The sequence below is a fragment of the Sparus aurata genome, chromosome 17 (genome assembly GCF_900880675.1).
Source record: "Sparus aurata chromosome 17, fSpaAur1.1, whole genome shotgun sequence".
In the NCBI taxonomy this organism is placed as follows: domain Eukaryota; kingdom Metazoa; phylum Chordata; class Actinopteri; order Spariformes; family Sparidae; genus Sparus; species Sparus aurata.
Window position 1 is genome coordinate 23,778,456 of NC_044203.1, and position 16,859 is coordinate 23,795,314.

At 40.3% G+C, this 16,859-nt stretch overlaps 2 protein-coding genes across 7 annotated transcripts; both read right to left on the reverse strand.

The window, feature by feature from the left end:
• Window positions 1-1,944: 1,944 nt before the first annotated feature.
• Window positions 1,945-11,023, reverse strand: u2af2a (U2 small nuclear RNA auxiliary factor 2a). 6 transcript variants are annotated; one of them, XM_030393625.1, is made up of 12 exons: window positions 10,384-11,022; window positions 9,301-9,442; window positions 7,487-7,522; window positions 7,064-7,167; window positions 6,712-6,863; window positions 6,485-6,601; window positions 6,205-6,343; window positions 5,994-6,094; window positions 5,573-5,695; window positions 5,328-5,414; window positions 4,533-4,781; window positions 1,945-4,090 (listed from the first exon to the last, which is right to left on the reverse strand). In XM_030393625.1, exons 1-12 carry the CDS (start codon window positions 10,430-10,432, stop codon window positions 3,956-3,958), a joined length of 1,434 nt encoding a protein of 477 aa, XP_030249485.1. In that variant the 5' UTR covers window positions 10,433-11,022; the 3' UTR covers window positions 1,945-3,955. The 6 variants fall into 6 exon arrangements, with proteins under 6 accessions (XP_030249485.1, XP_030249487.1, XP_030249486.1 ...); XM_030393627.1 differs by having other exon boundaries at window positions 5,994-6,073; window positions 10,384-11,021; XM_030393626.1 differs by having other exon boundaries at window positions 5,994-6,073; window positions 6,187-6,343; window positions 10,384-11,021.
• Window positions 11,024-12,012: 989 nt separating this feature from the next.
• Window positions 12,013-16,009, reverse strand: LOC115567250 (coiled-coil domain-containing protein 106-like). The gene is made up of 8 exons (XM_030393638.1): window positions 15,876-16,009; window positions 15,345-15,427; window positions 15,153-15,251; window positions 14,831-15,052; window positions 14,642-14,698; window positions 14,211-14,492; window positions 13,947-14,114; window positions 12,013-13,841 (listed from the first exon to the last, which is right to left on the reverse strand). The coding sequence occupies exons 2-8, from the start codon at window positions 15,412-15,414 to the stop codon at window positions 13,525-13,527; spliced, it is 1,215 nt and encodes a 404-aa protein (XP_030249498.1). The 5' UTR covers window positions 15,415-15,427; window positions 15,876-16,009; the 3' UTR covers window positions 12,013-13,524.
• Window positions 16,010-16,859: the final 850 nt, after the last annotated feature.

Genomic DNA, 16,859 nt, shown 5'->3' on the forward strand with positions numbered 1-16,859 from the left:
GAGAGAGCGTGTTGCATCAGTGGCCCTGCTGCTGGGCTCTGTGCAGTGGGGTGCAGCGATGCAGATGGAGATGGGCAGTATAGAGCTGACACAGGACATTATTTCATGTCAGAGATGTGTTGCTTTGCTGTAACTGTTTCACAGGAAGTCCCCGTTGAATAAGTCTCAGGTGGACACAGCTTATGGCATTTACTGCTGCTGACCAAGGCTGTGTACTCCTGTCCACTGACTTAAGTCTCGCCTGAAGACCTCTGTTTATACAGGAGCCTTTTACAATCACTTGTTTTTATCACTAATGCACCTTCATACATTTTTGCTATTATCATTATTAGTTCTGCTTTCACTTGTTTCTATTTTTTTCTGTATAAATATACTGTGTTGCACTGCTTTCTCTCCGTATTTTAACAGAATATTTTGGTTATGAAGCATTTTGTAGTAATGTTTTGTAAGATGCAATAAAAGTAATGTTGTTATTATTATCAAATATTAAGAGGAATGACTGGGTGAAACTACCTCACTTGATTTCTGGCTGGATTTTGACACAGCAGGCATAAAAAGCTGCTCCAAATCAGTGTGGTGGTGTTGGTTGCAATTTCATAATTAGATCAGTATAGATTTGCTGGCTAAGGGATGTAAATGTTGAGACAAATGACAAACAAATAAGCTTGAAAATTAATAAGCAGACAGAGGAAAGAAGCCCAAAGACCCAGATAATATTTAAAAACTTGCATTGTTAAAAATATAAATGCAAGACATAAGAAAAAAATGAGAGATAAATGTCCAATTTAAGGAAATATAGTTTGAACCAAATGAGAAAAGGAGTTCCCTACATGAGGATTCTGCTTGTAAGATGACTGACTGAATGAGATGTGACTCTGTGAGTCCTTGAAAAACAGTAAACATGGGTGCTGCTCCAACTCAAGGAAGAGCAAGATGCTTTAACGAAAATACTGCAGAAGATTACCTGGCTATGGGGAGATTTTTTTGCACAGGTTAAGATCAATGAAATGGCCACAACCTTGAAACTGAGTGTGCAGGCTGAGGAAAGAAGGCCAAAGGTGCAACTAACATAACAAATTCATTTTTAAAAAAAGAAATTTAAAAAATACAGATGCATGATGGAAAACAATTGCATAAAATCTTAATGAATGTCTCTTTAAAATACATTTTGCACAACTTTAAGGACAATAATACCTAAACCAAAGGAGAAAAGGAGCTCCACACTGTAAGATGATTAATTGACTGTCTGGTCTGGAAGTGAATATGTGAACTGGTTTTAAAAAGAGTTCATTTATAAGACTGAAAAAACTGTTAATTGGCTAATAAATCATAAGTCAATTTAAACTGTGTTTAAAAATAAGACTTGAAATGATATGGAATCTATAGAAATGCATACTTGTAAAACTGGAACATATCTTTAAATTAGTTGAGTGGGTTGTAATGCCATGATATTATATCATGTTGCAGCATGAGAACTAATATAAAACATACATTATAGGAGTTGAATTAAATGTAAAATCTGCCTGAATGAGTGGAGAAACATGACAAATGCAGATGCATCCATACAGGCTACGACGGGTTAACGACTACGTCGATGAGAATCAATTAATTCAGCACCTGTGGGAGAACATCGAGGGTTCCAGAGACGACAAGGTTTGTGTCAATTTTCCTTTAAATTCTCATCCATTTGTTGATTTCATACTACATTTTAAAGAATCAAATGGAGACCTTTGTGTGACTGTGAAATGGCTCCATCGCTCGGGCGTTACCACTAACTGCAGGGTTTGATAAATTATGCCATCGACTGAATAAAAGTGAGTGGACATGGCTCCGGTCTACTCCATCTCCCTAATGAACTGTGAATGTCATCACTCACTGGAGAAATAAAAAAACTGTGCTGCAGCAGGGTGGGTGTGCATAAGAGAGGACGCACAAAGCAGGACATCATGTAAATTCAGTTTTTAATCAACATTTGAAAACAAATTGGACAAGTGAAAGACTTTTTGCTTTTTATAAACTAGATGTTTTTTTTTTTAGCTTTAAATCATTTTAAGAAATCACATTTTTTTTTTCCAGAGAAAGAAAAAAAAAGAAAAAAGAAAATGACACAGTGACACTGAGAAAGCAGATTTCAGAAAGTAAGGAGTAACATCTCTTAAGTGTTATCACAGACACAATCTCTCTCCAGCGCCATCTTAAGCAACCCAACAAATCAAATGAAAGCAGTCTCAAGCGTGTACAAGTGTGAATATGTGGTCCTCAGAGAAACAAGGGCAGAAGATGAGGGAGATGAGAGAAGAGCAGATTTTGTCTAAGAACAGTTCCTAACAACCCAACATACCATAGGGGTACAATAACATAATTTCACGAGAGCTCGACACTAAAAAGTGACATGATTTTTTTTTGTGGAAATTTAAGACACCAAGTCTTTTACTGGGCTTCAATTCAATTAGATAAATTGCAGTTTTCAAAATGTTTTGTAGAGCACCTCTCACTCAAGCTTGTGCAGTTTTAATTAGTAAGATGGAACAAGTGCTGCGTTTTCTTTTGTGTGAACAAGCCATCAAATGTTAATTTTTATATTTTTCTTTGACAAATGAGGCTGAAAGTTGACAGAACAGAAATATTGTGTGGTTTTGGTTTCACTCTGCAGTACAACATGAGTCGTGGGTATTAATCATGTGTTTATTTGGTCTTGTCAAAGAGGTGAGACGTTGCACAAAGAAAACAACCGGGTCCAACACATCTTACATCCCAAATCTGCTGGGAAACAAGGACAAAATGAAAACTGCTAATGCAAAGGCTGAAGTACAAGATGGCGACATCTATGAACATACAGACAGAGGGGCAAGCCGAATTTCTTTCCTTAGCGAATTGACATATATTAACATTAAGGCTTTTTGGTAAGGAAGAGATAAATCCACTACTGAATACCAATCTGTTCTCCCCATCTTCCTCTTGAATTAAACCAGATCTGAACTGCTGAGACAGAAACAATCTCACCTGTTAAAAGCTGAGCACAAAAGATGGACGTGAATAAAGTTACAGAAACGTTTTTAAAAAAGGATGAAAAGAAACGTTCTTTTCTGCAGTTCATGTTACTCTGCGGCCTGAATACACGGTGATATTACAGCTCAAATCAGTGAAGCTACACACAGTATTGGAACAATTACAGTTAACATTCAGATAGAGTCCAATTGACAACAGAATCTCTGACACTCGTCCTGAGGGGGGCAGTAGTCTGATGAAAATGACGTAACGAAGAAACGAGTCCAGACAGAAAAAAAAAAAAGAAAAAAAAGAGGACTCTCGCCTCGTCTCTCAACTGAAGTGGATGTTACAGCTACTGTGTATCTACATTAGATGGTCAAACAAAAATGCCCTCACCTTCCTCTCCATCTCCCCCACGTCTCCCTTTCACTAATAAACACTCCTGTTTCCTCGACTTCTCTTCTCAATCACAATAGTCCAGTTAGTTCCCTCCTGCAACTCCTTCCTAATGTACTTAAAACAGGCTACCTCCATTTAAATACAAACCTTAAAGTGTGGCACCCCCCTCCCACCCACAATGACATCCCTGTCTCACAAAGTATAAAAATTGTTGACCCCACCCTGGACCTATTATTACACACATTTCTCAAAAATCTTTGACTCCCCCCCCCCCCAGCTATACCCTCACCATCCAAACCTAGCCCCCTTTGCTATGGACTGAATATAAACCCTCCCCCTTCTTCCAATTATTATTTTATTTTTTTATTTGTTTTTTAACTGCTGGACATTTCATGTAGATCTCAGATGTGAGATTGAATACCACCACATTTGCCATTTGTCAATGAGTAATACTCTCAGATCTACCTGAAATGTTACACATTAATTGGGGGGCTGATTTGGAAACGGGCAGCACATGTTCCCTCCCTTCCCTCCCCTCCCTCCCCCTCTTCTCTTCATGCCTCCTCTACCAGAAGTCCCGGCGGTGATAAGCGTCTGGATCGCAGTATTTGGTCACCACCACTCGGTTGGCAAACTTCCTTCCTGTCAGCCCCTGCATGGCCTTCTGGGAGTCAAAAACTGACATGAACTCCACAAAGATCTGCAGAAATGTGAAGAAAAACAAACATTAGAATGATGACAGTTCACAGAGTAAAACTCAAGCACTTTCAAAGTACCTATAACAAAGATTTCCAGACATTCAAAGCCCGTGTCACCAAATCTCAATTGTTCCCTTAATTGTTACAATAGTAATAAATCAAGTTTAGAGAATTCCTTTATGGTTTCAGCAATCAGATTATATCGTCACTGTTTATTTTAACAGCTGTTTTATTCATTTCAATTGTTTTATTTGTCAGACTAGTTCTGGTTCGTGCTGCTCCCCATCTGGTGTGAGACACCAGGAGACAACTATTAAAGGATTTTTGGTTTGCATGTGTGATTGTGTGGATGAAGGAGTCGTTTTTGAAGGAGTTTTTAGCATATTCCTAACCTTGAAAAACAGAGCTCAAGTCAAATTTATATTTTGATGTAACAGTTCCTACCTTGCCAGTCCCAGGCACCTCCAGGCCATCCACAGGTCGAGGTATCTCAATGCTCTTAACTTGGCCGTACTTGCTGCACTCGTCCCTGACGTCCTCCACAATCTCCTCATATTCTTCGTCATCCAGCAGCTCCTCTGGGGCCACCATGTTCATCAGACACAGCACCTCAGTGGGCAGGCCACCCATCTGAGTCACTGAGCTGTTCAGACCTGGCACCTGCAGCGTCACGGGGGTCTGGTTTATACTTGTCTGCAAGGACAGATAAAAATGTTAGAGGAGATATTACGCTTTCTTGTTGAGGGAATATTAAGCAGAACACATGAGCACAGTGCACCACATTCCTCTTTCAGTGGCATCTATCTTAGAAACCAAACAGGACGAAAAACACTGAATCAAGCAACACAGTTTTCTGTTGCTTTCTGTGACAGAATAATTTACATCATTTATCATGAATGATGAGAATTAAAGATATTGGGTGCACTGAAATTACCTTCTATAAAGCATGTTGAAAAGTTTAAAAGCCAGTGACTTTCATTGCAGTGCTTTGCATGCTGCTGATGCCATTAAACCACAAAGACCACTGCAGCCTACTGACTTTAACAGTACCCGTGAGCTCATCTTATCATCAGGAAACGCTTTACATGTACACTTGTTAGCAGTGTGCCTGGGAGCGTAGCAGATACGTTGCTCCAGTAGATTTAATCAGCAATGTGCCTTTATCCATTTCAGTGAGTGTGAAAGAGCATCCAGCCTCCCACCACCCTGCTGTCATCTGTCCAGCGTTTGGATACTCACCAAAGTGGCGTTCTTGGATCCCACACTGGCCCTCTGCACCAGGAGCTTCTTGTCTCCCAGCTGCATGCCGTTCAGCCCAGCAATAGCCTGTAACAATAGCACGGTCTTTAATTATACTTTCATAACATCACAGAATTGTGTTACGTAAAGTTAAATGGTAAATGGTAGAATTTCTGTCTGTCTAAAAAGTCGGAAAAATATGGAATTATAAATGTCCCAAAAACATATTTTTTCTGTTTGGTTACCTGGTCATTAAGGTTGACATCAACATATTCACAGAAGGCATATCCTTTAGATAAGCCTGTAGCACTGTCCTTCACCAGGTTGAAGGCCTTTAGGGGGCCAAATGACGTCAGCAGCTCTTTCACCTGAGACAAAGTAGACAACAGCGTCACGGACAATTCAGTGATTGCAAGCTGAGGCATAACATCTTCATTCTTGTCTTATCATTTCTGTCACTCTTTTGAGGCAAGTGATAAGTATAGGGCTCAAAGCATAATATAGTAGATATTTTTTGGAAACAAAGTCCACTATTGCCAATTCGATGTGCTTGCTTAGGTCAATTAACACTAGTTTAGAGTGAGCTATAACTATGAAAGAGCAATACAAGTGTGGTACACTGTAGCTCAATTTGGAGGCCAAGTTGTTTCATGCTGAAACACTGACCTGATCATCATTTAGGTAGTTGGGCAAGCCGCCAATGAAGAGCTTGTGAGCCGAGTCAGGCACCACTGTAGACACCACACCTACAGGGGACACAGTAACACCTGTAAACAGTAGCGCACAGGGAGCAAGATCCTGTAGAGAATGGGTTACTGATAACTTATGAATTATGCCACAAGTACTTAGAGTTAAAAACCATTAATTGGCTGTGTACCAGGCACATAGACACTGGGGTTCTCGCTCATGCCGGGCAGGGGCTGGTAATCGTGTGGACGACGAATCTTGAGGCTTTGGCCTTGAAAGATGATGCCATCAAAGGCCATTGCCTGTGTTGTTTCGTCCACTGAACGGAACTACATTGAAAGAAAAAACGTCAGATGATTAAACGGATCTCATCATTATTAGTATATTACCAAAACTGCTCTTCAAGCATAGCTTAATGGACAGTCACTCAAGACAGAACAAAAGACATGTTTATGAGGATATTATCTCACCTCAAGGAAGGCAAAATTCTTATCCTGGTTGATCTGTACTGCAAGGACAGGGTTTCCAGGGGCCTGAGTAAGACCACCCAAACGCATCTGGGCATTGAAGAAGTCCATCATGGACTCCTACACAGCAGAGGAAAATAATTAAAGATTAGAATTATTTGTATAATTTGTGATTTTCTTACAAAAGGATGAAGGTCAGGTTTTTAAACTTGGACGGTCCTGTTCCTCACCTCTGTGATACCAAATGGGATGTTGCCCACATAGAGCCGGCGGGCCTGCCGGGTCATCTGGCTGCCCACTACAGGTACAGGGGTGGGAGTAACTGCCAGGCCATCTGGAGTCATGGTCGGCAGGAGGGCTGTGGCTGGAATCTGGCCCGCAGCTGGAGAGCAAAGCGAAAGGTAAGATTGAAAAATCTAATTATATATATTTAAAATTTTATACATACAGCTTGATGTGCATATCATGTGTTAGAGTAATGTAAAAGTACATGTAAGGTTTCAACAAAACACATTTTCAACTGTGAAACTAGGTAGCCTATTAAAAATTAATGAAATAAGAAAAGCAAACCCAAGATATTACCTTGCATGGCTTTGTACTGCATTGGAGTGATGTGTTCAAAACCAGGTGGAGGGACATCCCAGTACTTCTTCACCTTCTTCTTCTTCTCACGGTGTGGAGAACGGCTATTCAAGGAAGAGACGACAGGTGAAATAAAAATAGAGCAATCAACATGTAATAGATATATCTGCACAGCAGTCAACAGCAAGATCCGATGATGGCCCAAGTTTTATAAAATATGCTACAAAATCTTGCAACATTAGGGGGGAACTGAATCAATCAAACTTGGTAACATGATGATAAAGGGGATACAAGGGACTGAAAACCCCATTCAGGCAGACATCTATACAATGAGTCAGTAGTACACAGTATAAGAGGCGGGTCAATAAAGTGCAGTTGATGCAATAATGCACAAACTGGCTTTGTGTTAGTTTGCTTTATTACCTTCCAGCATTGTCCTGGGGGTAGCTGGATGGTGAGCTGAAATGACATTGGAAGGGTTTCACATTTCTCTCAAAATCAACCATGACATTCCAACATTTCCTCTTCCTAAAATTAGAACTTAAAGTTTATGACCAACACCAAATACAAAAAGCTATCACGAACCTTGAAAATCTTTGTATTACTAGAAGCGTAAAATTTATTGAAGTTCAGATGACCAACGAATGCATTCAGTGAGCTGACGTGCGATACCATTTGTGAACGACTAATGACACAATGAAAGCACAAAGGAATTTCCCAAAACACAGCAGCTGCAACGGGACGGGTTGAATTTTACACCTTCTAAGTGCGCACACCACCACCAGTAGCCTGTTTTAAATTAGCACTGAGAGACAAAACAGTCAGGCCAGCGGTCCGATTCACAGCCAACAACAAGAAAGTTGAGAAGCGTACAAGTTCAAAGTAATGTACTAACTAAAGAGGTAGGTGAACTCAAACTGTTGAAAAAAATTTGCTTTATACAAATATAATCCATAGATTTGAATTGATACCAATTCCTGAAAATCGTATTTTTCTAAAGATATCATCCTCAACACTTCTAATCATGTCCAAGAGACATGCAGGTATTGTGTGCCAGAAGCCATCATGTTTCCCTGACAACAGACCAGCCTGTCACCTCTGTAGATAGTTATCAGGTTTCAACTGTGTTGGTAGTGTTCTGGGAAGAACTTGCACCAGTATGAAAATGTCCCCACAGCCACAGACTGATCGAAATGCTATCAAAGTGCAGCTTTGACTTATCATGAGACAAACACACACGTGCTGCATGTGTCAAAGACATCTGATGTTATATGACACCAAAGGGAAGATACAATGAATCTAAAATGACAAAGCAATTTTTCTCGCAGCAGGTCTATTAATAACAGCCTGTGTGATCTTCGATTCTAGGAAGGATGTGAATTTCTTCAAAAGCAATTTTAATTTAGTCTTTATATTCTATTAAATTATGAAGAATATAAAAAGAGGTTTTGGCGGCTGTCGATTTGCGTTTTCAAAAGTCTCTGGCAAAATCACTATAATGTCATTAGCACTTGTGTCAGAGGGCTTAGGGAAAGAGGGCATAAAAATAACATCATCCAAAATAGGTCATATGAAAGTCAGTTTGTGCAATGTTATTGTCATTCATGAGGATAATATTGGATAATATTTCTTAAGCTAAAATGCAGTCAGTTTTCAGCTGCTTAATTCGCAGAGTCCAACAAGCTCATTCAAAGTCAGCATAAATAAAACCCTGTGATCAACGGCTACACTTTACAGTCACTACTTCCTACAGACACCTGTCAAAATGTGTCAATCTGCAGTGAAGCCTAGAATGGCTACTGCCAATGTTACTGAGATGAGGTGAACCCTTGTTTTGAAGGGAGGACAGAGGTGGGCTTGGAAGGCTGGGCTACACTTTTTTTTTTCCATCATTGCTAATGGATCGGTATCAGTTTCTCTGTGCATTTGCTTGAGTTTGGAAATTTGCAGCCACCTACAACATAGTAGGCGACTGGTTCAATTCCAAAATCAAGATGGGGGTGTAGAGAAGACATGCTGATGTGGCGTAATTGAGTAAATGAGTGCACTCAGAGTGATTCAAAACTTCAGAAAGTGTGTGCATGCATGTGTGACATATGCTGAACTGAGAAAACCAGCATGAGAACTAAAAAATAGATTCTTACTAACATTTACCAGTTCAAAACGATGTGAGATAATGTGGCATGTTACTCTTCACAGCTTAATGGTCCAGGTGTAGCTGTATAAAGGGTACTAACCTGCGTCTGTGTCTGCGCTCCTTACTGTCTCCGCGGCGGTCCCTGCTGCGTCTATCCCTGTCTCTGCTCCTCCTTTTCCTCTCTCTGCTACGGCTGCGGGAGGAGGACCGGCGGTGGTGGCGGTTCTCTTTGTCTCTTTCAGCTGCAGGGAGAGAGTACTTATCAACTATCAGAACATAATATACTTCATATACGTGATAATATACACAGACACTCATTTATAGTAACAATCAAGAGAAATACAAGCATGCTGTACTTGAATGTCCCTGCTGCTCTGATAGCTTAATCAATCCCCAAAGGGAAATTAGGCTATCTATCTATCTATCTATCTATCTATCTATCTATCTATCTCTTACATATCAAAGACTCATAAACCAGAGCTCATGTGGTGATACTAAAGCTGGTCAAAGGGAGCAATGCTACAATAAGCCCACAGCTTTTACGTTACTGGTATGCTTAATAGTTGCCAATCAACACAATGCACCCATTCTATAATGAATAAATAAATACGTAGACAAAAAATGCGTTTGTAGTCTAAACTTTTGGGTCACGGTGTAATTTGGCTAATTCATAAACTGGCACTGTCTACTACCTGGGTGCAGTAAATCTAGGTTAAGGAGAGCTAATTTAGGGGATAAGGGTAGTGGCTATGGTTGGTGGCGTTGTCGGCTGCGTGCCAGAAAGCTGGGCAATAATGGGTATAAAGCACTGGAGATGTTCACTGAACGCAGCAGCTGCAAAGAAAGCTAGCTGCCCAAGTCATCCAGTCAGCTGGCACGGGCAGGAGGACTACCATGATACAGACTGCCCCTCACTTATAGATAAATTGCATGTTACCTAACCGCTAAGCCAACTACCATGTTAAACAATATTAAATATAATCGGTCCGACAGAAGTGTCCGATGAGCCACATAGACTTAAAACAGCATAGCGTCCTAAATGATACAAGCCTACGGCTAATGGTGTAGCTTACACCGTTCCAGTAAATAGACATATCCATTGTCGGCTAATAATGATAGTAGCATTTCCAAACAAAAGTACCACTAAATAATTAAACTGTAGATGTGCTTCTGGTTCACTTACCTTGTTTGTTTTCAGATAGCTGCCTTTCGAATTCGTCGAAGTCCGACATCTCTGTGAGTTTGGGGCTACTACGCTTTCAGCGACTGCGTTGTTCAGTCGGCGGTGGCTAGCTTAAGCTAGCAACAAAGTGAACAACACTTTTCTTTGAAAAACAAGTGCCTCACTGATGTGGCTAACTAAGTTTGCTTCAACTAACAACTTACGTAAAAACAGAACTACCAAAAATTGTTAACCAGCACAAGCATTTGCGGTGTGGTATTTATTTATAACGTAACAGACAAAATCACTGAGAAAGAAAACGTGTTCGCATGGGTTAGCCTGCTAATGTTAGCTAACTAGCTTGTAGCAAAGTCCAGAAGAATGGGCCTGCTGCTTCAAACACTGGTGTGGACGCTCGTTAGCTAGTCAGCTAGCTAGTACGAAAGTCGAATGAATGAGACTCTTTTCAAAGCCGAATGCAAATCCCGGACGGTCACTGGCCCATAAGGCGCAGTTGTTCGACTTAATAAGTCGAATGTATGCGCTTTTAGATGTTTAAAGCCAAGCGAAAACAATAAAGATTTCGGTATGCCCGCTTTTTTGCTCCGTCTCCCAGGTACCCCGTGACACCGGAAGTTGATGTATGACACGTTCCGGTGAGTGAAAACGACGCTTCAGAGCTTCAGGGACCGAAAGAAACACTGAAATCCCCCCTTTTGTTTCCTCCATATGTACGTTGTCATTGGAGGCGACTAAAGATGTGATGCAGATAAAGATGTTTTGCATTTTTGCCAGTTGGCAGGTTTCCAAAATTATTTTGCATTTGGAGTCTTGATAAATCGTCTTTGTTATGTATATATATATATATATATATATATATATATATATATATATATATATATATATATATATATATATATACACACACACACACACAAAAAAAAGTGGGGCAACAATATTCAATGCTAATCTTCAGATTTATTGAAATTTCTAAAATATTAACACTGAGATTATGAAATTAACAAAAATATTCACAAGATCTCAGAAAAGATATACAGCGTTTAGTTCCTCACTACATTGATTTAACATGAAACTAGGAAAAATTACAAAATAAAGTGCCCAAAGCCACATTTTGCTTTAGCTGATAGACATTTACTGCACAATGTGGTTACCCAGGTTATGGTGCTTAAAGAGACAACAAAATCCTTTTTGCACTCAACTGTATATGTGCGCACACTTTAAAGACAGGCTACTTTACGCCCCAGAGCATAAGATTTTCTTTCCAATTATGAGCATTCTGTCAGTGAATGGTGATTTTGTATTAAAAAGATAAATTAATCAACATTCTTGTAAGAAATCGATTGCCTTGATGACACTTGAGTGTTATCCTGCATTTAGGCATCATTTCGGTAACATATTTCACTCGATATACATAATTATGACACATAAAAATTAGACAAACAGACCGTGGTATGCGCCCTGGTATGATTTTGCACAGACACTGCATCGTAGGTTGCTTGCTTTTTAGGATTGCAAATAACCACACAGAGAAAAATGGCACAAGTTTCACTGGGTGCCTGTCTGTTTACGTTCAGTAAAAGATGTTATTGAGATGTGAAAATTTGAGCCAAGAGTCACCGTACTCCACTGTAACCTAATCTGTTTTTAATATAAAAGATCTGATTTCACTGTACCGGTATAAACACCACACACTGGCATACAATATGAAAATTTTTCTGGACTTTGAAATTACAAATTTTGACAAGACCTCTATAAACTACAGACGAACAAAGAGCACTTTATACATGCATTTGAAGGGGAGCATTGGGAAGCAATACATGATCCTCTGTGTGCATAAGCTAGTGGCTTTTGCTGATGCTGTAACTCGCACTGTGTAATTGTTTGTATGATCAATGTTCACAATTTTTCACACAGAACCGAAACAGTCTTACAAATATTATAGTGAATGCTCTTGTACCGTATTTTACAAAAGGTATTGTTGTCAACAAAGCATTACAAGAGCCTCAATATCAGAAGCATAAGAAGTGACATTTACTGGATTTTAGTGCACATACTTTACAAAAAATGTTAGCACAACGTTTAGTGGAACGACAGAGTAATGCAGCTGTATTGTTGTCAAACACAGACAACATCACCAACACATTTGTGTCTGTCTTTGATTTTTCACTAAAAACCTTTGGCTATTGCCAAAAATGCATTTGCACATTTTGCTGGACTAGTCTGTACTATGATCAGTGTCCAGTTCTCTCCTCCTTTAAACCAGGACAAAGGGAAATCAAAAGATCTAACACAAAGACTGAAATTAAGTTTGTGCTCAGGGAGCGAAAGTGACCCAAACTATTGCATGTCTCACACAAGGAAATCACACAAATTGTATTAAGGCAAGTGAAAATGGTGCTATGACAAATTATACAACAAATAGACACTGAGCAATATAAATAAAAGTAAAAGATTATTAGTTAAGTATAATTCTAGAAAATCTATGGATTACAGCATAAATTTACATATTTGTGAATGAAAACTACCGTCTATTTAGGATTGTGTCAAATTGCAAACAAATAAAGTGATAAAATTTGCCATGTTTTAAGATAATTTAGACCGTCACAAACCAACATGATCCAGACAATCAATTACTGAGCTGCTGGCCTCAAGCTGATCTCGATGTCTGGGAAAGAAAAGGTCTTTGTGTCTCTGCAGACCTCCTGGCTGAAACAGCATGAACTTGGTTCTCCTCATTTATTGACTGAGGAAAATCAATCCTCTCTAATTTTCTGATGCTAAACACACATCGTTGTTCACAGATTCTGGATCACACTCACATAATTTTTCTCTTTGAGCTCTTTTCTAGCTGCAGCAGACATCGCACATCTTCAATATTACTGGAATGATGGTGAGGATTTATGGAACATATTGATACTAAAAGTGAAATGTAAAAACTTTATTTTTCTGAGGATCTCAGCCACAGTTTACATGGCCATATCCCGGATGCTGAGATAGCTAAATAATTCCTCTTCCCTCTGGACTTCTCTGTGAGGTGAGCTGACCTGTTTCAGCAGAGCCCACCTGCCACTTTTCTTTCCCTCTTCATCATCAACTCCACTGTTGTCCACAGACACTTCCCATTCCTCTGTCTTTCTCCCCTCAGTGTCTGAACCTGTAGGAAATAGGCAGGAGGAGGTTATTCTTCTTCAGGGCCTGCACCCTGCTGAGTGTCTCCTCGTCCAGGGCAGTGTAGCAGCGCCGGGCATAGTCCAGCAGCTTCTCTTTGGATGGGTCAAACTCGCCCACCTCTGCCACCTTCTCTGGGGCCACTAGTAGCAGCTCAGCAATGGGTGTGGTGGAAGCTACTGTGTTACGGTCCACACCATGGAGTTGGAAGGCTTTGGACATGTTTTTCAGACGCTGGTATGTAAGCAGGATCTTCTTGTAGCGAAACAGCACTCCAGCAGCATCTTTCACTGATGAACGACAATGTACAAAAGAGTTAGGTATGGCACTCTTATGACAGTCTGTGTTGAGTAATAAAACTGAAATGTTTTGTAGTAGGATCGTTCTCTGCTTACCTCTCTGCCGCTCTCTAGGGGCTCGGAAGACCCGCCTTCTCTTTAGCTGCTGTCTGTTGCTGTTAATGGTGTCTGTCATTACATCTTCCCCTGATATAATTTCCTCCTCCTCGAGGTAGCTGTCCTGATCCAAATACTCATCAGATTCTCCCAAGAGTGACAGTGAATCTGAGGAGAACATGAAATAAAATAAGATAAAAGCCGTAAGAAACATTTCTAGATCAGATAGGGTGATGGAAATCTTTGTGCCATCTTCGTGTTTACCTGGACCCACGTTGTTGTGTCCACTCATTTCATTCATGGATGACCTTGCAGCACTGTTGCTGCTGCCGCCACTGCCGCTGGCTGTGGTATTTGAAGTACTGTGGCTATGGCTTTGCAACATGGCCTGGGATTGTGTAGAGCTGAACAAAGCATTTATAGAGGCAAGTTGATTGGTAAGTGGATTAGAGACATGGTTTTTGGAAGGCACCATGGTAGGAGGACCAGGCCGTCGATGGATATACGAACGTGAGGGGAAATGCTGTGAGTCCGTCTTCTGTTGCTCTATGAAGAGAAGAAAGCCATTATATTTGAGAATCTGCAATCTAAGATGAAATCCAGTAAATGTATGAACCGGTTACACTTAAACATGACTGTATCAAACCATGACTGTTTTTGTATTTAGTAGTTTAGTGCGTGTCTCTTAGTTTTACCAGTGGGACGATCGTCCTCTCTTCTTGCCCTCCAGTTGAACCGCCTAGATTCATAACCTGACAAGGGACAAATACCAACAGGTAAGAATTAGCTCTCCACCCATAAAGACTTCCCTTGCTGAAGTCTGTCTCTAATTAACTTATATTTCTCTGACAGGTTGTCATCTCACACCTGTCCCCTGTTCTCACCGTTACTGTACTGGCTCTGACTCTGCTCCTGTCCCTGGCTTTTTGTGGAAAAGATGAAACGGTCCAGCTGGCAGCGCAGGAAGTCCCTCTCCTCTTCCAAGTCCTCAATTCTCTTCTGCAGCCAAGAGTTTTTCTCCAGAGAGATCTGTAGCTGGGTCCGCAGGTTGGTGATCACCATGTATGAGTTGTTGACTGGAGACGGGCCAGCAGGTGGGGGCGACTCTGAGGGTAGTTTGGGAATATCATTGAGAAAGTTTCTGTGAAGAACTACAATTTCTTTTATTGCACATAAAAATGAGCTTTAAAAAAAAAAACTATTCACCATCAAAATTCTGATCACTCTGGTTGAAGAATCCCTGCTGCTCAAAGTTGTTCTCCTCATAGGGGATGGCAATTTCGTAGGCGTCTTCATTTTTTGGAGCTGAACGGGAGAAAATATGTACAAGTATTAATCGTAATGCCTGAGCTCGGGGCAGGAAATCATATTTATTTAAAACCTCTACAAACCGCTTACTCTGCAGGTGGAGTGAGCCTGCGTGGCTCTTTGATGTGGAAGCGGCATCAGTCCTGTTTCCGTCCTCCATGTCAAACACCAGACTACATGAGAATGAATGATGAGGATGTTTGATCAGTTTCATTGTCAAGTAATGTCACTGTAAACTCGCTGGGACATTTTCGCACTAATGCACCTTACAAATGACTCATACCCATGTTGCAGAAAGTACACACTTTGTATTTTAGCCAGCAAAGCAGAGCTAAATATATTATTGTTTTCTCTCTGGTTACGCACATATCAACTGAAGCAGTCAAACTTGGAGTGATAGTCAAACGCAAGTTTGCAGCTGCCAGGTTACGAGCTCAGTGTGGATGCGACTTAACATTAGCTCCGCACCAGTTAGCCTGGCATAATGTTAGCATGAATTTTAGCTACGAATTTAAAAATAACAATTCCATCCTTTCGGTACACGTCAGTGTTTATTTCCATCATTCAGACATTGCGAGCATCCCCACTCTACCGATATATAGTGCAAAAATTGGTACATACCACTTTACGTTTGTAATAACTTAATCGTGCACATGTAATAAGACGTTATTACTCTGTCATATCTCCATTCACGAGTTCGCCTGCTAGCTAACAAGCTAACAATAACAATTATCGCTCTTTTATTTTTTCAGTGCGGTCTTACGTCACTTCCGGGTGTAATGACATTAACGTTCCTCCTCAGTAAACATCACTAACAGGAGAACATACACAGCAAATGCTTTAGATGTGGGTTATTTTTGTTTTTAAAGTATTCAAAGCGATGACTACTAAAATATGTATATATATAATATTAAAAAACTATAAATGTGGGAAATAACGTGTTCAGTAAAGTTTCATACATTATTCTTAAGATTTCTTAGGACAAATTCTCACGAGTCTTTATGGACTAAATTATGTCACGAAACGATAACGAAAAAAAAGACTTTAATTTTTTGACATGTGGTTTTATTGTTAGAGCCGCAGCAGAACGGCAGGACAGGTAGAACAGGTGTCGAGGTGTCAGGTTTCACTGTGGTCTGGTGGCTTGGAGGAGTCGATCCCGACGGACTCAAAAACGCACGATTCCTTCCTTTATTATCTGAATTTTGTAATAATCTGCAAACTGGTGACGTTGTGGTAAGTGAGTCGGATTTTGTTTTCGTACACAAAAACATTCGTAACGACGTAGCTGTTGTGTTGATGGTCTGCTGAAAGAAAACAGTCTCTTAACGTGCGTGACAGGTGTGGCACTCGTTTTGACTGAGAACACAGGGGCCAGTTTAAAACATGTAAGAACAAAGATGTCAGTGTTGTACATTAAATGGTAGTGTACTAAGATAATTACTCTTGTAAAATTATAATATTTTTCTTTCACATTTCATGACATCCTCTTCTCTGTCAGTGCAGCCATGGTACACAAATATGACGGCCTGTCTCACTGTAAGCTGGCCCTGGTGTTTGCTGTGCTGATGGACCTGTTGGGTGTGACATCCCTGCTGCTGGGGG